This window comes from Macaca fascicularis, chromosome 5, assembly GCF_037993035.2.
Source record: "Macaca fascicularis isolate 582-1 chromosome 5, T2T-MFA8v1.1".
Lineage (NCBI taxonomy): Eukaryota > Metazoa > Chordata > Mammalia > Primates > Cercopithecidae > Macaca > Macaca fascicularis.
This window is the reverse complement of record NC_088379.1, coordinates 113,226,244-113,252,140: the sequence shown is the minus strand read 5'-3', so window position 1 is coordinate 113,252,140 and position 25,897 is coordinate 113,226,244. Positions and strand designations below refer to the sequence as shown.

General features: G+C 37.1%; 1 protein-coding gene across 5 annotated transcripts in view; it reads left to right on the top strand.

Moving 5' to 3' along the window:
* Positions 1 to 17,706, top strand: part of PAPSS1 (3'-phosphoadenosine 5'-phosphosulfate synthase 1) — a 103,641-nt gene extending 85,935 nt beyond the window's left edge. For 4 of the 5 annotated variants that reach the window (XM_005555626.5, XM_015450723.4, XM_015450724.4 and 1 more), the window contains one exon: positions 16,986 to 17,706. In XM_005555626.5, coding sequence (XP_005555683.3) covers positions 16,986 to 17,124 — 139 coding nt within the window. In that variant the 3' untranslated portion in view covers positions 17,125 to 17,706. Of the gene's footprint in view, positions 1 to 14,313; positions 14,401 to 16,985 lie in introns of those variants that run through there. The other variant, XM_045392723.3, reaches the window with a different exon arrangement.
* Positions 17,707 to 25,897: the final 8,191 nt, after the last annotated feature.

Here is a 25,897-nt window from a genome sequence, read left to right as displayed (position 1 = left end):
TTTAGCTAATATTTGTGCAATCACTATGTGACAGGCAATGTCCTAATTATTTACGAGTATTAAATTGTTTACAAGTTGTGTATCTCTTGTATGAAATGCTTGGGGCCAGAAGTGGTTTTGATTTTGGATTCCTTCAGATTTTGAAATATTTGAATATTTGAATGAGGTACCTTGGGGATGGGACTCAATTCTAAACATGAAATTCATTTATGTTTCAAATATACCCTTATATGTATAGCCTGGAGGTAATTTTATACAGTATTTTACATAATTTTGTGTGTGAAACAATTTGTGTACATTGAGCCATCAGAAAGCAAAGGTGTCAGAGATGGAATTTTCCACTTTTGTCCTGTTGGTGCTCATAAATTTTCAGATTTTGGAGTATTTTGGATTGTAGATTGGAGTGCTCAACTTGTATTTTCTGTAACAGTCTCTAAAGTAGGTGCTGTTACCTCCATTTTATAGGTGAGTATCCTGAGGCATACAAAGGCCAAATAGCTTGTATAAGGTCACAGGACTAGTAAATGGTAGCTCAGCATATGAAGCCAGGCAGTCTGGTTGTAGAGTCTGTGCTCTTAATCATTAACAGCACAACTTCTGTCTTCAAAGATCTTAGGAAGAGCAAAAAACCCCAAGCTTTTAGTACAAATTATTGGTAGTATTGAACATTGTATTTGTCCATTTTCACAGTATTATAAAAAACTACATGAGACTGGATAATTTATAAAGAAAAGAGGTTTAATTGAGTCACAGTTCTGCACAGCTGGGGAGGTAAAGGGGAAGCAAAGCACAATTTACATGGCCCCAGGAAAGAGAACAAAGCGGGGAAGCGCCACACTTCTAAACCATCAGATCCATGAGAACTCACTATCATGAGAACAGCATGGGGGAAACTGCCCCCATAATCTAATCACCTTCCACCAGGTTCCTCCCCTGACGTGGGGATTACAATTCAAGATGGAATTTGGTTGGGGACACAGAGCCAAACTATATCAAACATACGTGAGGGGACTTCAAAAAGTTCATGGAAAATGAAATTAAAACATACAACTAAAAAATGTAAACCTTATTTCTCAACATAAGCTCCATCAAGATCAGGACACTTTTGTGAGTGATGATACCAGTCATTTCATCCATTCCTGAAGGAGGAGGGTATCTGGAGATCTGGAGACTAGGGATAAAAAAGAACCAAGCGTCCTGGGAATTTAACCATGTCAATGTAGTCTTTTTTGACTGAAGAAAAATGGATGCCCCTTAAAGATTTTTTAAGATTAGGAAATGAAGCCAGAAAGAGCCAAATTAGGACCTTAGAGATGGATGCCTAATAGTGTCCCGTTGAAATTCCTGTAAAATTGCCCTTGTTTGATGAGAGGAATGAGCAGGAGCATTGCCATGGTGGAGAAGGACTCTCTGGTGAAGCTTTCCTGGGCATTTTTCCGCTAAAGCTTTGGCTAACTTTCTCAAAACATTCTCATAATAAGTAGATGTTATTGTTCTTTGGCCCTCCAGAAAGTCAACAAGCAAAATGCCTTGAGCATCCCAAAAAACTGTTTCCACGACCTGTGCTCTTGACTGGTTCACTTTTGCTTCGGCTGGACCACTTCTGCTTCTTGGTAGTCATAGCTTGGTTGTGCTTTATTTTCAGGATTGTACTCGTAAAGCCACGTTTGGTCTCCTCCCTCAATTCTTACCAGGATCTTGATCCCACTTGTTTAAAATGTCCATTGACAGCTTTGCTCTTGTCTGCAGCTGATCTGGGTTTGGCACCAGTCAAGTGGAAAGTTTGCTTAACTTTAATTTTAATTTTAACTTTAACTTTAATTTAACTTTAATTTTACAGTCAGAGTCGTGTAAGCCACACCAATCGAGATGTCTATGGTGTTGGCTTTTGTTTCTACTGTTAATTGTTGGTCTTGCGTATGGACAAGATTAACTTCTTCCTGGAAAATTTATGTGGTCTGCCACTATGGGCATCATCTCCAACATCATTTTGTCTCTTCTTAAATGTAAACTGCTGATTTCTTTGGGACATTATCCCCATAAACTTTTCCTGAAGCATGATTTCACCATTCTTTTACCCAAGCTTCACCATAAAGTTGATGTTTGTTCTTGCTTCAGTTTTAGCAGAATTCATATTGCCCTGATAGGGGCTCTTTTCAAACTGATGTCTTATCCTTCCTAGTGCCTCAAACTGGATCCCGTTCAGACATGTTATAATCAGTTAGTGTGAGTTTATTTTGGTGAAAAATTGAAATCCATGCATAGCTTTTTTTCATAATGAACATTTTCCATGAACCTTTTGGAGACCCGTTGTATCTGTCTCTCTTTGACAGAATTGTATTAACTTTCATCTATAGGTAGTACACTCTGTAAGTTTAAAGTGGTAGTGTGACAGGTAGGTAGCTCTGTCCTGGCTATGTGACTTGAGAGTCCTGTCTTCTCTGCCCTGTTTCCATGTCTCTGGAATAAAGGCAGTGGACAGGGTGATTCACTCTTAGCCCAAAAGGTATAGCTCTTTGCATTATCTAGAGCACCTAGTCATTTTTATACCTTAGTAGGTACTTGTACATGTGAATTGTTTAGTGCTTGACCTTTATTAGTATACCTGCTCTTTTAGTACAAATCACAATCCACATTCAGCAAGCAAACAGATAATTCAGCAAGCAAAACAGGTAATTTTTTTAATTTACATTTTTATCAGTGTCAGCTCTACTGATATGAACTAATTGGAAATTGACTATGGCCTAGTAACCATTAATCTGAAAGCTGCCATCCTTTGCCGTGATACTTCATAGTTGGTTCCCCATTTAGGAATAATGCAGCCCAGACCCTGTGCCCTCATTTGTGTGGCTCATTTTGTAATAGTGGAGACAGAAGAGAAAAAGAAACCTTTAAAAAATTAAAACAACATTCTCTTGTTTCTAAAATGGATGTAAAGTTTGTTGTCATTTGATTTATTTGAAATAAATGATAAGTTGTCTGGAGAAAGAAGTACTATTATTACCAGTGGAAATTGGGGAATGTTAGGTTTCTCATTAATGACAGAAATAATTCTGGAGACAATGCATACTTTTAGATAATAGCAGACTTTTCTGAGAGGTGAACTGTAGCTAAAATACAGGAAAGTCTTATGAGAGTGAATGAACAGAAAAGGCTTTCATAACTGGGGCAGGCAAATGTAAAAGGACTCCTGACTGTTCCCTATATAATTCAAGACAGGAGATATTCTAGTTTATATTTTCTGAAGATCTGAAATGTGGCCCAGATTCTAGTATACTTCTGAACCACACCAAGAGAAAAATTTGCAACAAACTAGAACATTTTTACCCTTGTACAAAATTAGGTTTGTAAACATTTAGAAATAGTTCTAAATCGTGTGGAGTTTTTTTGCCTTTAAAAGAAATATGTATATGTATGGCATATATACTATATATGTACACCTAGTATGATTTCACTGTCTAAAAAGTGCAACTGTAAAAGTGGTGTGCTGAGAGTTGTAAAAGGATTTTTTCTACCAATGGGCCTTTTCTACCAAAGGATGCCTTAAAATTTTTTTAAGAAAAAAAAAAAAGAATAAAAATAAATTATAATAAACTTTGAACTGTTTTACCACAAAAGGGATTAAAACTTTAAAATATAAATTGATTATTAAGGGAAGTAAAAAAGTTTTGGGTACAGTTCTGCCCTTTTATGGTAGGCCATTGTCAAAAGTGCTGATTTACTTAGTCTGGGGAGAGGCCTTATAATTTGTAGTTCTTTTAAAAGCTCCCTACCCTAAAACCACTAAAAAAGGGTAGAAGTGCCTTCCTACAGATCTATAAAACATACAATGTCAGGTGAAATGCTGGGCCCAGAAACCTTTTGCTTCTCACCTAGCATAAAATTTATTTAGTTTTTGTATAAGGGATTATGAACACAATCTTTTCTGAGAGTTAGGATTAACTTCCTTAAGTTGCTAATATAGTGGCAAGGGAGAGAAAGGAGAGAGAAATAAAATTATTCTGCTAGTGGCTAAATGCTTAAAACTTAGATGAATATCCATTTTGATGAGTTATGAAAACAAAACCAAACTAAAAAGAGTAGAGCTTTTTTTTACACTTACTTGTGCCGAAATGTTTCATTACTGTGGTCTCTGCATGCTCAGTTGGTTTAATCATACGCAGGACCCTAAACCCCATCTGTATGTAGTTGACTGATGTGCTGGTAAGCCTTTGATAACTTTGATATTTGGTTAAATAACTGTGTAGTATTGCTTTAAGTTTCTCTTTTAATCATTCAGAAGCTAAATAATTACATCAGTCTCATAAGATTTTCCAAAGATGAATTCTATATTAGTTGCATGAGTGGCTCATTTTCTTGGAATTTTTGGGGAGTTACAAAATCTTAATAGGTAATAACTGGGGAAGCTTTAAAACTGCCTTAGTTTTCTAACTTTTTGTGTTTGTGTTCAAAAGTAATTAAGTTGATGGTAATACGTTGGAAAGTGATTAAAATTTTGTGGAAAGGCGATAGCCTTTGATGTAGTGAGAAAAGAGTTATTAATTATGCACAGATGAGGTTGTCTTTTGTTTGATTAATGGATGTTACTTAGCGCCAGCTTTTATGTAATTAATGAATTTGTTTTGTTTTTTATTTGATTCAATACCAATGTAAGACAAGTCTTAGGAGAAAAGAAACAAACTTCATGAAGATTTCAGGCAAAACATTGTTGATAGGAATTATGACAAAAATCATCTGTTTATATTTAGAAAGTTAAGGAGGTTCAAATTAGTTGTAATAGGGACTAAAGGAAATTTAGTTTTAGGACTACAAGATTAAAGTCCAATCTTTCAGATATTGCAAATAAACTTTTAGAGGTAATTCAATTATTTATATTTTTTTCCTCTATTATAAAGTAAGTCTTTGTATTAGGGTAGATAGATACAGAATTATTCAGATTAGTGAAATAGTAAACTCAAAAAGCAGAGTACACACAAGTGAGAGTGCCTTGTGGAAATTTGTAAATGACTGGGTAGGTGGACATAAATGCCTGTTGTCTGGTTATTTCAGTATTTCTTTCGTGTTTGATGCCAGAGTATACTTTAAATCATGTACTATTAGTGTCATTTTTAAAAAACACTGACTGTAGGCATCCTTCGAGGCTTTTTCAGATATACTTTCCATGGGAGAGCTCATCTGTTCCTGTGGTTTCTGTGGGGGTGATTTTTAAACCTGTACATCAGTGTTTCCCAGTCATACTAGTTTTTTGTTGTATAACAAAGCACCACTGAAAATAACACCCATTTATTACCTCATGCATGGTTCTTTAGGGCAGAAGACTGGGTGTGCTTGACAGGGTTCTCTGACCAGCTTGGGTTCTTATCTGAAGGCTCTGAAAAGAATCCACTGTCAAGTTGAACCTTGATATTAGCAGAGTTCAGTTCCTTCTAGTTACAGAACTGAAGTCCTTGTCTTCTTACTGGCTATTGGCTGAGGATTGCTGTCTGCTCCTAGAGGCTACTTTTGGTCTTTTTTTGTGGACCCCTCCCTCTCAGCAGTAGATCCTCCCTCATGTTGCATCCCTGTCATGCCTCATGTCTCTCTGACTTCCCTTCTGCTACAAGACAGGAAAATTTGAGTGATTAGCTTAGGGCCACCCAGATAATTTTGCTATCTTAAGGTCAACTGATGAGTAACTTTAATTGTATATGCAAAATCTCTTTTGCCATGCGATAACATAGGATGGTAATAACACTGGGGGCAAAGGTCATTGGGGCCATGTTAGAATTCTGCCTGCCACACTAGTGAACATTTCTACTTAAATTTCTTGCTTCTTTGATTTCTTTATAAATTTATTTCTTCTTTGGCCATTCCTTAAAATGACCAAAACCAGCTTTACCTTTACCCTCATAATATCCCCAAATCCTACATTTCTTTAGTTACTTCTTATTCGCACTATATAGAACCTTCAAGTCCTTTATCCTTTTCCCTCACTCTTCATAGCCAAGTCTTATCAGGTTGACCACTGAAATATTTCTTGTGTGAATGCTTTCCTTTCCCTTTCTTGCCACAGTCTTTGCAATACACAAGTATTTCTGTTAGAGTATTGGGAAACGATCATAAAATGCTTTGTTTTTATTAATTTTGATGTTTCTTCTGAATACATGTAGAGTCCGACTATAACTGCATGAATTTACCAATGAGTCTCATCCTGTATTTGTCAATTTTGCACATACTTTATTGTAGGGAGTTGCTTCATGATCATTAATAGATAAGACCTAATTTAAACTCTATCATGTTGTCTTCTAGTATGCATTTGAATTATAATTAGGTATAGTATAACTATGTATATTTTTGAAAAGCAAATTATATATTTTACATATACTAGATCTTGTATTGAGGTCAATATATTCTATTGAAATTAGTAAAAACTTTGACTTCACTTTGCATTATTCATTTATTAACTTCTTCTGGAGCCTTTACTATTTGCAAGCCATTGCTAGGTTGTAGGCACTATAGTTGGAAACAGGCAGATATTGTCATCGCCCTTATGGAACTTAAATTCTAGGAAAGAAGACAGATAGTAAACCACTGACCACACAGTTAAGGATGGTAAGTACTTGGCAGAGGACTTTGGAAAACTCAGCACTTGTTTGAGTAAGTCTGAGGTACCGGGGATAGGTTCCTGGAGTAAGTGATGTTTGTGCTGAGCTCCAGAAGATGAGTCGGCACTCCTTTGATGAAGAAGGGAATAACAGTATTCTGGACAAAAGGATCTGTGCATGTCAAGGTCTGGGTGAGAAGGATCATAGAGGGTTGAACTGAGTGAGGTAGAACAGAGTCAAAGGAGGATGATGAGATATTCGGGGCCCAGATAAGGCAGTTCTTGAATGGTAGGAGCTGGAGTTGATAAGAATTTTTTTTTTTAATTATTTTTTATTATTATACTTTAAGTTCTAGGGTACATGTGCATAACGTGCAGGTTTGTTACATATGTATACTTGTGCCATGTTGCTGTGCTGCACCCATCAACTCGTCAGCACCCATCAACTCGTCATTTACATCAGGTATAACTCCCAATGCAATCCCTCCCCGCTCCCCCCTCCCCATGATAGGCCCCGGTGTGTGATGTTCTCCTTCCCGAGTCCAAGTGATCTCATTGTTCAGTTCCCACCTATGAGTGAGAACATGCGGTGTTTGGTTTTCTGTTCTTGTGATAGTTTGCTAAGAATGATGGTTTCCAGCTGCATCCATGTCCCTACAAAGGACACAAACTCATCCTTTTTTATGGCTGCATAGTATTCCATGGTGTATATGTGCCACATTTTCTTAATCCAGTCTGTCACTGATGGACGTTTGGGTTGATTCCAAGTCTTTGCTATTGTGAATAGTGCCGCAATAAACATACGTGTGCATGTGTCTTTATAGCAGCATGATTTATAATCCTTTGGGTATATACCCAGTAATAGGATGGCTGGGTCATATGGTACATCTAGTTCTAGATCCTTGAGGAATTGCCATTCTGTTTTCCATAATGGTTGAACTAGTTTACAATCCCACCAACAGTGTAAAAGTGTTCCTATTTCTCCACATCGTCTCCAGCACCTGTTGTTTCCTGACTTTTTAATGATTGCCATTCTAACTGGTGTGAGATGGTATCTCATTGTGGTTTTGATTTGCATTTCTCTGATGGCCAGTGATGATGAGCATTTTTTCATGTGTCTGTTGGCTGTGGTGTGACTGTGGATTGGTTATTAAAAATTCAGGTTTCTGGTAAAGAGGTAGGTTAGATTTACAGATTGCCTTTCTGAAGAAATTAAAAATGCTGAATTAAATAAAACATTTTCATAAAAGTATTGTGGATCTGACAAGATGATGATAAGAACTGTGAGGCCAAAACCAGTAAGTGAATGCTGAAAAGTCAGATAAGCTGAGTGCTGAAGCTGCTTTTGCCCTGTTAAACCTAGCAAACTTGAGAGTATTGATTTTCAATGCCTCGTAGTATGGTTGGGGACAGAAAATACAACTCTGGTCATGATCAAGGTGGAGAGCCCGACAGGAGACACTCCCATTCAGTTGAGACTCCCTCCTACCTTAATTAAGTGTAAGGGGGAACCTGAAGTGAACCCGATTCCTTCCCCTGTTCTAGGAGACTGTGAGCAGGACATTCTGCTTTAAGCTCGAAAGCTGGAATCTCTCCTCATATGGACCAAACTTACATTACCTGGGTGATATTAAAACAAACAAAAAACCCTCAAGTCGTGAAGTTAGTTTTTTGTGGTTCTTGACTAGGCAGGCCTGTAAGCATTCAGCAGAAGCAAACATAAACTCTTCTTAGAGCAGCACATCAGCGTCCTAGGTCTCGACTTCCTCCTATTAATGTTTATATATACTTAATGAACAGTTTTAGTCAAAAATGACAAAGGATTCAAGGAAACAAAGTGCCATAAGCAAGAAAAAAATGGAAACTATAGTCAGCAGAAGCAGACCTGCAGAGACTTCACGTTAGAATTACCAGATATAGGTTATAAAATCACCATACTTGTAGTGTTTGTAAAACCAAGGACAAGTGTGAAAGTATCCACATGGAACATAAAAGTTAATGACCTAGGAGTTTAGAAAAGAGAAAGAAAGACAGGGAGGTGAGTGTGTAGGCATGTATCAGTATCATATGGGTGGGTTGCAGTGGGCAAATTGAAGGAAGTGGCTTGACTTCGAAGCATCTTCAGGAGGCACAGTCAGTAGGACTTGTAGTGTAACTGTTATATTAAATGAAGGCTGTTTTGTTTTTTCTTATCAAATACATAAATCTACTCACCTCCCCCCTTTCAAAACAGACAAGCAATTTAATTCAGTGTCCTCCTTTGTAATTCCACAGGTAATGGGCAGAGTTTTAACAGAAAGAACTGTAGGTATGAAAGTGTGATGGAATTAGTGAAGAGTTCGTGTTTCACACACCATTGTTATTGTGTACAATTTTAAGTTTTCTGTACAGCAAATCTTTTGATTCCAAACGTGTTCGGATGGCAAGAGTCTGCTTCTACATTTCGTAAAGCAGTTAATAAAAGATTTTTTGTATTTTGCTCTCTTTAGAATATTTTTTCTAACAATAGAAGATGGGAAACTTTCTTTAATCAGTAATGAAACAGATGACATGGAAATATGCATTATTTGTTTTATCCTTTCAATAGCCCCTCTCTTGAAACCATTCTAGAGAGGTGAGAAGCTTACATTTTCTGGAAACAAAATAGAAGTGATTTTTTTTCCCTTAGTGGTTAATACTAGGAATGACAGATGACACCATTAAAGAGATGTTATTATGATATTTTTGGTATAAAACCCAGCAATACCCATATGCTGCTTTTAATCAACCATAGTATCTGGGAGAAAGAAGGGAGGGAGAAGGGGAGATATGCATGGAGCAGTAAACAGCAATTGAAACAGAGCAGTACTCTTGGGCTTTGCCCCCAGTGTAGAATTCTAATGAGCTGGAATCGACTACGTTGAAGACATTTTTTTAAATGCCAGGAAGCCAAAGTAGCTTTGAACCCAAAGCAGGACAAAGGTCATTTTCTCTCTCTCTAAAGCCCTGAGCAGGTTTGACCACTCTTGTAAAGTATCAGTACCAAAGAAAAGTAAAAAGAGCAAATGAGACAGTTCCCGAAGGAGTATTTTCCCTAGTGCTTATGTAGAGCAGTCCAGGTCTCCCCATACAGGTACCTTTGTCCTCCAGTGGAAGGAAAATAGGTCCCAGTCATTTGTGCTCACTCTGAAAAACCTCTCTTCCTAGAAAGTTTCTTCTTTGTGGCTAAGTGGGGTGCCCTGATTTCAGTGCATTCTTGGGTGAATAAGCGGTAAATGGAATAAGTGCTCCCTAAGAGGTCAACCAGTTGAAAATATGTTTGAGAAAAATTATGAGAGCATTTAAAAAGAGAAAAATAACACCTATGTCACCAATACTTTTTGTGTGGTTTGCTTTTATTCTCTTTATACATTCATCTAACACAGTTGTGCATAGTTGAGTTTATAATATAATAGAGTTTTGTGTCCTGCTTTTTAATTTACTTTTCATGAGCATTGTTCCATGCTACTAGAAGTTCTTTGTAATCATTTTAATGGCTCTTTGTCAGTATCTGGTACCATACTATGCCGTAAGTCTCACTGGTTGTAGTTGAATAAAGAAGTTTATGAAGGCTCCCCCCTACTCTGGAAAAGGCTTCCTCATCACACACTCATGTCCTTAGGTATCACTGTGGGCAGGTAGCATCCATCTCCTTGTCCCATTTCTTCCCACTCCTCTTAAAAACACAGAGTATAGTTTTTCTGTGTCTGTACCATCAGATGCCACTGAGATCCGGACATGATGTTGCCTTAGGCTGTAGACCTGAGCTGTGTCCAGTCATTGACCTTCTTTCTTACCGTAAAGAGGTCTAGGAGGAAATAACTATAAAGCTCTATGTCTTATATAGTGATGTTTTGTTCTGTTACCTGCTTTTCTTTTTTCCTGTGACTTTGAGATTTCATTTTTCTTTTCTGCCCCTTTAGGGCGAGGGTGTAATTTATATTTTATAAAACTATCAACCCAAGCTTGCTTTCTTATTATACCCATTAGCAGGGTTTCTCAATCTCAGGAGTATTGGCCTTTTGGGCCAGATAATGCTTTGTTCTGGAGAGGCTGTCCTATGCATTGTGGGATGTTTGCCCTGGGGAAGGGGAAGAGGATGGCAAAAATCATCTTTGTTGAGAAATTGAGTTGATTTTGCAGTACACTTTAGGACAGCCCTGGAAGTCCATTTGGCTGAATATTTAATAGGTGCTGCACTCTGGCCTTTATGTAGAAGACTGGAGTGTGGGGAGGAAAACATGACAAATGAGTGGCTTTTATTAATTAGATTTTAGATAATTCAATTTTTCATGTCTTTCAGTTGGTCTTTGGTTTGAAAATGAAAATTGTTAAATTTGTCATGTATGATATCAAACAGTGCTTTTTAGTCCCTAAAAAGAAAGCTGTAAATGTTTATCTGATTTTGAAGAGAATTTTTAACCCCAGTCTTAAAAATGCTTAGTGTTTTGATGTATACTGTGTTTGATGTAACCCACTTTCAAGTTAGATTAAAAAGTTAATTAGACTCAAAATAGATTCACTTATAAGTTACCACTATTATTTTTCATCCTATCAAAGAAGAAATTCCCTTTTGCTTCTCTGAATTGCTTGTTGCCTAGTTAGCACTTTTAAAAAGCTGGTCTAATTGAATATGAACCTTGAAAAGATACGCATGAAGGGCCATCTGCTGACCCTAGCTCTTGTCCATGTGAGCAACTTGTAATGGTGGCTGTGATGGCCATGTATGTGGAGTAAGAAACAGCAGATGGTTGTAAAGATTTAAAATCTTCAACAAGTGGCCGAGAGTCATTTCCACTTTGGAGTTAGTCAAGATGCTGGCCACATGTGGTTAGTATGCTATGAAGGGTTTCACATATTCTGCTCATTTGGGTTTTTTTCCCCCTCCTTGCTGTTCTAACCTCTTCTCTTTTAAGAGCTAGCATTCTGTCTGCTGTAGATTATAAGAATCTGTAACCAAGTGGTTTTGAGAAGGAAAAAAGCAAACATACTTGTATTCCTTTTTCCAGGTGCCATAGAAGATTGGTTAACTAGTATAATGAAATGGCCCAAATTAGAATTTATTTGTAGTGAAAACCTAAGGTCCCATATTTAGTAGCCTTTCCTGCTACTGGCAGATTCCTGATTACTCACAGGTGAAGTTCAGAGATAATTTTAGCCCATTCCAGAAATTCTTCAGTTTTTTTTTTTTAAATTTAGTTATTTCTGTAAAATAGTGTCCATTTGAATGAAGATGTACTTGTGAAAAGTATGATTTGATTATGGTGACTCTTGAGTCAACTCCTTGAACCTACATTCTGATAAAAAGTTAAAATCCTTATGTGCCAGAGATAGAAATGTAAGTATGAGGCAGAGGAAAATGTGTTTTCCGTAGCCAGGGTGGAGTGGAACCATCACCATGTGGAAGCGGAAACTCCCATTTCGTGTGATGAACAAATGCTTGTGGCATGCAGGGCAGATGGAGTGTGAAATAGCTTCAGGACAAGAGGTACCCAGGGACCTTGCTTTCAAATTGCAATTTCAGAAGGAATGCAAGCAGACTTCTGGATTTCAGACAGTTTGGCATTCTGGGGAAAGAAAGGACTTTAATTTGTCTGGTTTTTTTCCAAACAGTTAGGCAGAGCCATCCAGCAAGCTGCTGTCTTCTTTTTCTTTGCCTTCAAGAACAAGCACTTTATGCAAGTGATAAGTTTTTCTGTTTTGAAACCAGAGTTTAAAATGTACATGACCGGAAAGCTCTAGCATCAGAATTTTTCAAAATGAAGTTTATTTAGGGAGCCGATAAGTGAACCTCCTATGGAACTGAAGCACATTCAGTCAGTATTTTGTTAAATTATTCTTGACCAAACCAGTTTTTAATTTTACATCTGGCTAGAGCAAGCATTTTTGGATATAGTTGAAAAGCTATCTGGACCCCCTCCATAGCTACTCAACTCCCTTAACTTCCTGTCTAGGCTCTGCTCGCTAAGTCTTGTCCTGAGATGTAACCTCTCTGGCCTGGAGATAAAGTCAACTAACTGCATTGATGGATTATTTTATATATTCATTCGCACGCAGATTCTCCACACCCTCAGAAGGCAATCTGACATCTTTATTGAGAAAATTAAGACCGTCTTGCATTAACCACGACATCTTTTTCTAGCACCAAATCATTTCTCTCTCTCTCTCTCCACCCTGCCCCCACCTTCTCTTTCCTCTTTTCATCACTCCTGACCCTCCTCCTTGTCAAAGCCCCTCTCCCTGTGTCTTCATCCTGGCCTTCCTTCTCCAACCTATGTTTCTCTTGTTTCTTTTCCTGGCGCTCATCCTTCTCCCCTTTCTCATTCTTGCCACTTATTTTCTCCTGCCTATATAACTTGTTAAGCCTTCTCTGGTTTCCTTAAAAAAAAAAAAAATCACATTTTAACTCCATTGTGTATCTCTGCCATTTCACCGCTCCATCTCTTTCTTTCATCATCTATTAAAACTCCTCTATTAAGGAAGATTTAAATTCTGATTTGTAAATTCAGTATTTTGTTCCCTAATGTGGTCATCTTCCTAAGCCCTCTGTGACCTTACCATTTTTAAGTTTCCCTTCTTCTATGACTACATATAATCATCTTGGTTCTCTTTCTACCTTTTTGACAAATGCTTTGCCTTTTGGTGAGTTTTCTTTCTTTGGAGAGCTTCCCCATTTTCTCAAACTCAGTTTTTATTTTAGTTTTGATACACTTACAAATTGTTTCTAACTCCAGCTCTCCTGATTGTTTTTGAAATCTCTTCTCTCATAGCCTTGCTTATTTTCCTAGGCTCATTTCACATGCAGTAACTTTGTTTTTCTCCCCTTAAGTCATAGTCCTTTATGTAATATAAAGATGATAGTTTACTTTATTTTGAACTATAGTAACTAGCCCATCTGCATGGGCCCGTATATCATGGTCCACTTGACATTTCTTGCACATTGAATATGATAGAGGTGGGAGATACTCCCTACGTTTACAAACTCTCTGAATCAAACCATCTTGTTTTGAAGCAGTATCTGTTAATCTTTTATCTGTTAATGTTTATCCATCATCTTTAATAATTTGGTGTAGACATGTAAAATGTGTTTTACCTAAGAAGATGAGAGTTGAAATACTGAATTGAATGTCTACTTCTTGTTATGTCTACTTCCTGGTAATGCAGAGAATAGGGAGAATAGACAGGATGACTAGGGGAGGATGTCACATATCTGAATTAAAGTAGTAGTACCTTTCTGCTTAATAGGAAGGAGATTATAAAACACTGACACTGATTTTTCTTGTGACTGATTAAATGAGTCACACTAGTTTATATTCATATTATATATGTATAGCATTCCAGAATAAAACTCTTAGACATGTTTCAAAGGGGAATGGAGCATTTGTTAAAATCCTGGTTCCTCACTGGCAAGTTGGAAAGGCCAGAATTGGAGCCAGTAGTGAAGCTAAGAGGTAGAACTAGACCAGGAACCAAGTGTCAAGTTGATTGTACGAACTGACAGCAGTGGTCAGACAGAGGGGTAGGTCAGGTACAGGAGATGCTTGGAGACTGGTCTTAAAAAAAAAAAACAAAACAAGCCCAAGACTCATATAAACCCTATGAGCGGTTGAGTCATTGAGCACACAGATAACAAACATCAAACAGAAGAAACCAGAAGCTTGATATACCACCTAGATCACTAAGGAAATAATAATACTTCTTTCTTGTTCTAGAGCCCACCTTAGTGAGTGGATAGCCCACAAGCTCATAGCTAGATTCAGTGAACTGTGATAAGGAAGATGGTGGAAAGCTGACTAGTGTGGAGGTAAGTGAGGTCAGAGAGAAGACAGATCTGAAGAGGATTATTGATGAGATCGTTATGAAGGGCGTGCTGAAACTTCTAATATGAATAGTCCAGATTTAGATAAAAGGGAATGAAGAAGTAGCCCAAACTTCAGTAACTGACATTTCTTATATTATGTATTTATGTGTTCACTTATTTATATCAGCACTCCTATCCCATCTTAATGCATGTTAGTTTTTTGTCTTAAGACCCTCTGCCACCCACTTCTAGGACCCATTCTTAATTTGTTACATTTGAATAAAACATTAATGTCTTTCAAAAAACAAAGGAGTGGCACAAATTGACCACAGTATTCAGTAAAGCTAAATTCCCCTTTTTGCCACAGTATAAAGATTAGTCACTGAGGGCTATGAATGGTGCTATATTGAACCAATACATTTTCCTATACATGTACCTATTTATCCCTTCATATTTCACCACATATTTACTGAGCTCCTACTTAGATAATAAACCACCTTATCACTGGTTAGTTAATACTTATTGAATATGAATATATTTGATGTCCTTAGCACCATTCAGATATTTTTTTACTGCTAATGTCTGTCATTTACAGGTGTGTTAATAGCCATTATAATTGTTGTGGGGCCAGAATGATCACTTTGGATAGAGATTTTTAAAATAAGTTTTTACTCAGTATAAGATTATTGATAATAATTGATATTTTTGTTTGATTTTGATAATATTAATAATTGATAAAATGATCATTATAGAAAACTGCAGAAAACATGAACAAAATAAAAAGCACTTGTAAGACCACTTCCCAGAGATAAACACTGTTAACATTTGGGCCTATTTCTTCTTTTTTTTAAACCCCCACAATGAGTACATAGGGTATATTTCTTTATGTGCTCATTCATTCTCTCTCTCCTCTCTCTCTCTGTATTTTCTCAAAATAGCAGTGATATTTGTCTGAGTTCAGGCTGCTATAAAAAAATACCATAACCTGGAAGGCTTAGATGATAAACATTTATTTCTCACAGTTCTAGAGGTTGGGAAGTCCAAGATCAAGGTGCCAGCAGATGCAGTGTCTGGTGAGGACCCTTTTTCCTGGTTGTGGATGGCTGCCTTCTTGCTGTGTCCTCACGTAGAGGAAAGAGCAAGAATCTCCTGTCTCTTTCTTTTCTTATAAGGGGATTAATCCCATCTTGGGGGGCCTACCCTTTTGGCCTCATTTAATTCTAATTACTTCCCTAAGGTTCCACCTATGAGTTCATAGCAATGTTTGTATATAGTTTTGTGTCCTGGTTATTTTATTTATCATTAATCACATCATGAGCATCTTATCCCATCCTTACTTTAATGACTATGTAATATTCTACTTAGGACTGTACTGTAACTTATTTAGGATCTTTTGGCCTTTAGGTTATTTATAGTATTTTGCTATTGTAAAATGACTTTCACATAGCTGTCTTAGGCATAATATTTGTCTGCCTCTAATTATTTCCTTTTAGGTTTGTAGAAGTGTGATTATTAGTTAAAACATACTTGGCATACCTCCAGAAGCCAGGGCCACTTGGTAGTTTATGATGGCACTGGGTTCTCAGGTTAAGTCTATAAATAATGAAGAGAGGAAGGAACATAGAACTACCAACTAGAAGTAAACAGGCTCATGATCTGGTGACCTGAGCAATTCTGAATGCTTGCTGAGTCATAGTTGGCCATCTAGGTTGATTCCCATGTTTGAAAGAAGAGGATGAATTTAAGGTAAGCAATATATGCCATACCTATATGTGCTCTGTGCTTAGTGATTTGAGGGCTTTTGTGTGTTTTTGTATGTGTGAAGATGAGAAAAACTATCAACGCTACCTCTGTTGTGTCTTGTCAATTAAATAGTATTGATTATTGCTATTTACTTGCTGTTCCAGAAAAAAAAAATTCAATTTTAATATTTCAGCATTCTTTTAGCCTTTCAGGTTGTAACTTCCTTAAAAGTTTTCAGTTTGTGCTAGCTAAATTAGATTTAGTGTTTTCTTGAAAAAAAAACAGAAATCTAATTCTAGATTAGTGACTGCCAGGAGCTGGGGAGGAGAGGGCAGAGGGGCGAGGCAGGTATGACTATAAAAGGGCAACCCGTGGGATGGGCGTGGTTTTGGAAGTGTTCTGTAACTTCACTGTGGTGGCTACATGAACCTACACATGTGATAAAGTATAGTATTAAGTGTATAAGAAAAATGAGTACAAGTAAAATTAGGAAAGTCTGAGTAAGATTGGTAGATTGTTTCCACACTGATACCCTGGCTGTGATATGCTGTAATTTTGCAAGATGTTACCTTTGGGAGGAAACTGGATGAAGGGTACAATGGTGACTGGCTATATTATTTCTTAAAATTTCGTGTGACTCTACAATGGTCTTAATAAAAATTTCCATACTGTTTTTTTTTTCTGGTTCTGACAAATTTGAAATCAGATTTATATTCACAAGTACTATGTTCAGTATTTTTTTCATTAAGCTTATCTAATATGAACAGAAGGAACAAATGCTTTTTAAAAATATAAGTTTCTAAAATTATGAAATAATTTTCTTTTTTTCCTCTCCTTTAGCCATGAAGACTTTGAATTTATTTCAGGAACACGAATGCGCAAACTTGCTCGAGAAGGCCAGAAACCACCTGAAGGTTTCATGGCTCCCAAGGCTTGGACTGTGCTGATGGAATACTACAAATCCTTGGAGAAAGCTTAGGCTGTTAACCCAGTCACTCCACCTTTCACACGTTACTAGTAACAAGAGGGGACCACAGTCTCTGTTGGCATTTCTTTGTGGTGTCTGTCTGGACATGCTTCCTAAAAACAGACCATTTTCCTTAACTTGCATCAGTTTTCGTCTGCCTTGTGAGTTCTGTTTTGAACAAGTGTAACACACTGATGGTTTTAATGTATCTTTTCCACTTATTATAGTTATATTCCTACAATACAATTTTAAAATTTTGTCGTTTTATATTATATTTATGCTTTTGTCTCATGATTTTTTCAAGCTGTTGTATTAGTTGTAACCAGTAGTACACACATTGAATCTTGCTTTTTTTCCCCTTGAAAAAAAAAAAAATTACCAAACAATAAACTTGGCTAGACCTTGTTTTGAGGATTTTACAAGACATCTGTAGCAATTAGATTTTTTTTTTTCTACATTGAAAGTAGAAACTGCCTCCTTTCTTCTTTCCAGTCAGCTATTGATCTTTTCAGCTGTTACAATCTAAAGTATTCTTATGATCTGTGTAAGCTCTGAATGAACTTTACTCAATAAAATTAACTTTTTGGCTTCTTACTTATGTGATACATTTTATATTGCTTTGTTTCCACATACCCTTTCCTCCTTGTGAAAAAGTTTCTGATGGAAGAGGGAAAATGCAGGCATTTTTTATTACTGGAATCCAATACTTGGTTTCGAATATTGTATTACGGTGAAATTTTTGACAGCAGGAGCTTATGTTCCATTATTTAAGTGGGAAAATAATGAGGCAGTCTTAGTCCATCCAGAAAAAAGTTTCTTTGAATATTTCTCTAATATTCTTAAAACACCTGTATAACAGTTACCAAGGATTTGAAACATAGATGGGTACATACTGCTTTAGTTAGGAAAAACTATGCTGTAGAAACACATCTCTAAATTTGTGCCATTTGATCATACAGGTTGACATTCTGTTCACCTTAGTCATTCAGGGTGAAATTCTTCCACCTTATGTTCCTATGTCAAAGGGAGGTTTTAGAGGGAAGAGCATAAAAATTACACACCAACTCTTCAGTGTTTTGAATCAGAAGTGACACACATCACCTGCTAGTTCATCGGGCAAAACAGTTCACACGGCCCCACTCACGTGTAAGGAGGGTTAGGAAATGCAGACTTCTGTGGGTATAGGAAGACAAGTAGACTGGGAATATTGGTGACCATGAGTTGTGAGTAAGTACCAAAGTTGCCATTCTGTTCTCTATATTTGGAATTGGGGAGTAGGGATACGTTTCTTGTATTAGTCTGTTTTCATGCTGCTGATTAAAGACATACCTGAGACTGGGAAGGAAAAAAGGTGTGATTGGGCTTACAGTTCCACATGACTGGGGAAGCCTCAGAATCATGGTGGAAGGTGAAAGGCACTTCTTACATGGTTGGCAGCAAGAGAAAATGGGGAAGACGCAAAATTGGAAACCCCTGATAAAACCATCAGATCTCGTGAGACTTATTCACTACCATGAGAACAGTATGGGGGAAACCGCCCCCATGATTTAAATTATCTCCCACCAGGTCCCTCCCACAACACGTGGGAATTATGGGAGTACAATTCAAGATGAGATTTGGGTGGGGACACAGAGCCAAACCATATCACTCTGCCCCTGGCCCCTCCAAATCTCATGTCCTCACATTTCAAAACCATTCATGCCTTCTCAACAGTCCCCCAAGTCTTTACTCATTGCAGCATTAATCCAAAAGTCCACAGTCCAAAGTCTCATCTGAGACAAAGCAAGTTCCTTACACCTGTGAGCCTGTAAAATCAAAAGCAACCTAGTTATTCCTAGATACAATGGGGGTACAGGTATTGGGTAAATACAGCCATCCCAAATGGGAGACATTGGCCAAAACAAAGGGTTTACAGGGCCCATGTAAGTCCGAAATCCAGCGGGGCAGTCAATTTTAAAGCTCCAAAATGATCTTCTTTGACTCCAGGTCATGCTGATGCAAGAAGTAGTTTCCCAGAGTCTTGGGCAGATCTGCCCCTGTGACTTTGTGGGGTATAGCCACCACCTGGCTTCTTTAACTGACTGGCTTTAAGACCGTCTGTGGCTTTTCCAGGTGCACAGTGCAAGCTTTGTCCTCAAAAAATGCGCTTTTCTTTTCTACTGCATCGTCAGGCTGCAATTTTTCTGAACTTTTATGCTCTGTTTTCCTTTTAAAATGGAATGCTCTTAATAGCACCCACGTCACCTCTTGAATGCTTTGCTGCTTAGAAATTTCTCCCTCCGGATACCCTAAATCATCTCTCTCATCCTAAATCATCTCTCTCAAGTCCAAAGTTCCACAAATCTCTTAGGGTAGGGGCAAAATGCCACCATTCTCTTTGCTAAAACATAACAAGAGTCACCTTTGCTCCAGTTCCCAACAAGTTCCTCATCTCCATCTGAGACCACCTCAGCCTGGACCTTATCAGTATCAGCATTTTTGTCAAAGCCATTCAACAATCTTGTAAGAGATTCTAAACTTTCCCACATTTTGGTGTCTTCTTCTAAGCCATCCAAACTGTTCCAACCTCTGCCTGTTACCCAGTTCCAAAGTCGCATCCACATTTTTGGATATCTTTTCAGCAACACCCACTTGATAGCAGTATCAAGAATTTTATGAAAAGTACACTTTTTTTTTTTTTTCCACGTGCCACCTGTTATGATCAGGGTTCTTGGTAGCAAATGATAGAAACTTACTCCAGATAATTTAGGCAGCAAGAGAAATCATGGGAAGGCTACTAGGTATTTTACAGAATTGATGAAAAATGCAAAAGAATTTTACATTTTAAAATGGAATGCTCTTAACAGCACCCAAGTCACCTCTTGAATGCTTTGCTGCTTAGAAATTTCTCCCTTCAGATACCCTAAATCATCTCTGTGGCTTTTCCAGGTGCACAGTGCAAGCTTTGTCCTCAAAAAAATGCGCTTTTCTTTTCTACTACATCGTAGCAATAAAGAATTTTGAGTAAGAAATCGGTTAAAAGTTTAGTTACTTAGGAGAAAATGTTTTGGCAAAACAGAAGACAAAAGTTTAAGAGAGTATAGTTTTGTGATTAAGAATTCAGATTCTGAAGTCAAACCACTAATTCCTCCTTGGCTTTTGACTTTCAGCTTTATTGGGCCTCAGTTTCCTTGTTTGTGAAGCAAAAGTTATAGTCAGGAATTAAATGAAATACTGCATTCAAAAACTGTTGCTTTTATTAATATTTATTTACTTTTAAAATACAGTCTTTTGGCCAAGAAATACAGTGATACCAAAATTGACAAGACTAGACCTTGGAATCTTTGCTTCGTAGTACCACTCAGCCAAGTGGTACATAGCCCACTGAGCCAAGTGACTAAATATAATGACAGGGATACATTCTGAGAAATGTGCCCTTAGGTGATTTTGTCATTGTGCAAACATCATAAAGTTGACTTAATCCTAGATGATACAGCCTGCTACACACCTAGGCTATATGGTATAGTCTGTTGCTCCTAGGCTACAAACCTGAACAGCATGTTACTGTGCTGAATACTATAGGCAGTTGTAGTACAATGGTAAATATTTGTATATGTAAACATAGAAATGGTACAGTAAAAATACAGCATTATGATCTTATGGGACTACCCTCTGTAGGTATGTAGTCGGTCTAGGAATGTAGTCTGTTGTTTACTGAAACATCCTTATGGTGCACATGACTGTAGTGATACATGGTAGATACAAATCCAAAGGCAGTCAAAACACAGTATTCTTGGTTCAGCCGCACTTCTTTTTCCTTGTGTCCAACTTCTCTTGTGTTTCTTAGATTTTTTTTAAAAAGTGTATTTTTACAAGGGGAAAAAGCAGAAAAGTGGAAACATTTGTCTAAAGCAAGCATAGATAAATTCAAATGTAGTAGAAAAAAATTTAAAAAATAGCACTTTGGGAAAGCAGAATCAAGTGTCTTTCAATATAGGTAGTGGAATATCAGAATTAGAAACATAGATTATTCTCAACATTATATTTAATTAGGAAGGTCTGCTTTAATTGTGTTCATTGGTTATATTAAAGCTGCATTTCATAAGCATAATTTTCATATAAAAAATTCAATTTGATACTTCTCATTAAAGCATAAAATCTTACATTTAATCTTTAGAACTGAATTAACTAAAATGGTATTTCATGTGTTAGCTCATTATTTATATAGTCTGGATATTAACAGGTATTAGGAATATGGGAATATGAAATAGAATTGTATATTGTTTCCCAGAGTTTTCCACACATATATTTTTTTTCCCACTTCATGTAGTCAAAAGATCTCATGACTATGACTAGGATGATGACCAAAGTATAGCATAAGGTTTAAATTCATCTTGAATAAACAGCAAATTCTTAATAATGGCTAACATTTACTGAGTGCTTACTGCTCTTTTCACCAGCCATTGTGCAAAGTGCTTTGCATATGCTATTTTATTTAATGCTTGTAACAACACTGGGCACATAGTAAGGAATAGTAAGAAAGGAGTAAGAAGAAACAAGAGTTCTAAATCGAGAATTGAAAAAAAAAATGAAAAGTACAATATAATTTTGTAGAAAGGGAAATTTAAAACAAATTTGACTTTAGTAAAGAGGGTCGGCATAAGATAAATGTATAAAAATCAAAATTCTCTGTATTAACAATAATTGACTACAAATGAAAATGCCCCAATGATAGCCATGCAACTTGTAAAATGCTTATGAGCAAAATTAAGAAAAAAAAACCAGGGCCTGTTTGAATACAACTGGAAAATTTTAGGAAAAGACAGAAAACAAGGTCTGAAAAAATGGAAGGGTATATCATGGTTTTAGGTGAAAAAACATATCATAAAAACGTCAATCTTTCTAAAATAAAGAAATGGGGAAATTGCAATTAAAATCTCCATGATTTATTTTGGAAATTAGAGGATATTATTTTATTAGTTCATTTGGAATAATAAATACCAAGAACTGCTGAGAACGTTATGATGAAAAAGTGAGGAGAGACTTAAACCATCTGACCCAACGACTCACGAAAAGATACTACATAGTTGCCTTAAGACACTGAGTTTTGGGTTGCTTTGTTATACGGCAATAGCTTTTGTAGGGGACAGAAAATATGCTCCATCTACTCATGTTCTCTGGCAAGGGCCCTATAAATTAGACTAAAAAAAGGTTAACAAGAGAAAACCAGTTTATTAATGGATGCAGTGCACAGCAAGGCAGAAACCTCTTGAAGAGTAGTTGAAATGAAAGAAAGGCTAGAATTTGGTTTAAGTAGCATCTTTTGTTTTATTTGTATTTATTTATTTTTGAGATGGGGCCGATCTCAGCTCATTGTAACTTCAACCTCCCAGGTTCAAGCGGTTTTCCTGCCTCAGCCTCCCCAGTAGCTGGGACTACAGGTGCATGCCACCCAGATAAATTTTTTTATTTTCAGTAGAGACTGAGTTTCACTATGTTGGCCAGGCTGGTCTCAAACTCCTGACCTCAGGTGATCCATCCATCTCAGACTCCCAAAGTGCTGGGATTACAGATGTGAGACACTGTGCCCGGCCAATAACATTTTAATGAAAAAAACAAAAAAAATACAAAACAAAACAAAAATTGGTAAAGAAACAAAACAAAGAAAAACGGTTTCAGGCTTTCAAAGGTGGTGCTGTGGTTTGAATTTGCCTCCCAAAGTTCATGTGTTGGAAACTTAATCTCCAAGGCAACAGTGTTTAGGGGTAGCATCCTACTAGGTGATTAGGACATGAGGGCTCTGCTCTCAGACATGGATTAATGCTGCTGCATGCAGGAGTGTGTTATCTTGAAAGTAGGTACCTGATAAAAGATTGAGTTCAGCCCCCTTCTCTTTCTCACGAAAGTGCCTGCTTGTGTTTCTACCTTCTGTGATGGGATAATGTCACAAGAAGACCCTATTCAGATGTCAGTCCTTCAATCTTGGACTTTCTAGCCTCTAGAACCATAAGAAACAGATCTCTGTTCATTATAATTTGCCTACCCTCAGGTATTCTGTTATAGCAGCACGAAATGGACTAAGACAAGTGGCAAATGGAGGATGAATATGTGGGAGAAACAAATGGAGTAAGGTTTGTTTGTTCAGGTCCCCCTTGGTGCAGACTTTCCATCTCCTTGGCCATCAAGGAGAGGACATTCATGGCAGTTCTCGCTTCTGAGAATTGTCTGCTTTTAGTTGGATGTGGAAAGCTCCAGGATGACTTCTTTCTACATCTGTTGATTCTCATATGCCTCCAACTCAAAATAATTTTTATGCCAAAGTGGCATATTTTGGGATGCCATATTCTGATACCTTACACTAATTAAAGCAAGTAATAAGGCTAATGTGTTCTAACTCAGCTGTGATTGTACTCATCAGCAGATGAAGGCTGGGGAAATTTGGGTTGTGATAAAGGTAAAGAAAATTAAAGGAATCTGAAATTGGAGCTGGAAGTTTTACAATTAGAAGAATGCCTGATAGATTAATTAGAATAGTAGTATCAAGAAATAAACTGGAATCAGGCAACAGTGTATATTTTTAAAAAATAGCATTGAATTACTGAACTCTAAAATAGAATATATCCTTAATACAATGAGAAAAAACAAACTAGCTAGACTTCTGTAGACCAGCAGTCGGCAAATGACCTGGCTCACTGCCTGGTTCTGTAAATAAAGTTTTATTGCAACGTAGCTATGCCAATTTGTTTATGTTTTATCTGTGGCTACTTTCATGATCCAACAGAAGAGGTGAGGAGTTTAGGACAGAGATCTTACAGCCTGAAAAGCTGAAAATATTTACTCTTTAACCCTTTAAGAAAAAGTTTGCCAACCCCTGCTCCAAACCAAGAATTAGTTCTACATCATGGGGTTTGCACATCAGAGTTTCCACCTAAAAGACTTGGGGAACATAGCATTACATATAATGTTTAGTTTGTATATTGTGCCTTTCTATTCCCTTCTCTGACTTGGAGGGAAGAAGGAGGGTAGGGGGAGATGATAAAGGGAAGAGACCAAAACTCTCCAGCAGATTTAACCTCTCAAAGTCAAAGAAATCTGTGTGGTGCTTGTTCAATTGCCTCCTATTCTAGGAGTGAGATTGGATGTCTACGACTATAAAATGTCTAAACAATTCAATTAAGTGTCACACATTCAGTCTGACTCATTTTGGGGCCTTGTGGACTGATCTGTTTACTGAATAGATTAGAATTTTTATATTTATTTATTTATTTGAGATGGAGTCTTGCTCTGTCACCCAGGCTGGAGTGCTCACTGTAACCTTCGCCTCCCGGGTTCAAGCGATTCTCCTACCCCAACCTTCCAAGTAGATGGGATTACAGACATGTGCACCACGCTCAGCTAATTTTTGTATTTTCAGTAGAGACAGGGTTTCACTATGTTGGCCAGGCTGGTCTTGAACTCCTGACCTCGTGATCCACCTGCCTTGGCCTCCTAAAGTGCTGGCATTACAGGTGTGAGCCTCTGCACCCAGCCTAGATCAGTTTTTTAGCACTGTGTCGATCCATCAACCCAATTCTGGTAATGGAAACTAAAGACTTGTAAATACAGATAAATATATTGTTTTAAGATACAGTGCAGAGAAAAAAAAATACAGATAATTATATTGTTTGTAGATACAATGCAGAGAATAAAAATAAATACAAAATTTAATAAGCAATTATTCTAGTAGTTGTTTTCACTTCTAAACATATGATGACTGTCCAGGCAGTTACAGATTTACAAGGGTTCATGACCAGAATGTCAGGTTAGGCAGGGCATGGTGACTCATGCCTGTAATCCCTGCACTTTGGGAGGCCGAGATGGGTGGGTCACCTGAGGTCAGGGGTTCGAGACCAGCCTGGCCAACATGATAAAACTCCATCTCTACTAAAAATACAAAAAATTAGCTGGGCATGGTGGTGGGTGCCTGCAATCCCAGCTACTTGGGCGACTGAGGTAGGAGAATTACTCGAACCCAGGAGGCAGAGGTTGCAGTGAGCCGAGATCATGCCACTGCTCGTCAGCCTGGGTAACAAGAATGAAACTCTATCTTAAAAAACAAAACAAACAAACAAGCAAACAAACAAAATGTCAGGTTTATCAGCAGAAACACCCAGATCATGCATAGAAACAGGATACATGATCTGAGGTTCCTATGAGAACATTCACCTTTATGCTTCTTGATTTCCATGTTTTAACTGGTGTCTTGTGCATTGTATTAGTATTTTTTTTTTTTTTTGCATTTAGTTTCCTTTTAAAAATTGAGAACAAAAGAAAAATTTTAATGTCCCAATCTCTCAGGGAAATCACCATATACCACATAATAGCTATATTTGAGGTCTTAGGGTTTTAAAAATATTTTTGTCTTTGGGAAAGTAGGGAAGGGATTTGGTTCCTTTTATTAATATCTCAAATGAATTAAACATATTATGCCCAAAGTTTGCATAAAAATTTTTCTCTTGCTGCCTGAAACAACTAAAACAGAACAAAGGACCTCAATACAGAAAACTATAGTATAATATAGCTTAGAGATACACTTGAAAACTCAGTTTTGAGTGATTAAAATTACATTAAATAGAAACTTTTAAAGGTAATCTTTTTAGAAAATCATCAGACAAGATATGACAAAAGCAAAGGGCTCCGTTTACAGGCACTGTATCTATAGTATCTATAATGTTATGTTAAATGAGATTTTTTAAACTGTGAAAGTACCTGTTCCAGAATTTTCTTTGTATAATAGTAGGAGTTCAACATTTATTTGCTTTCTTCC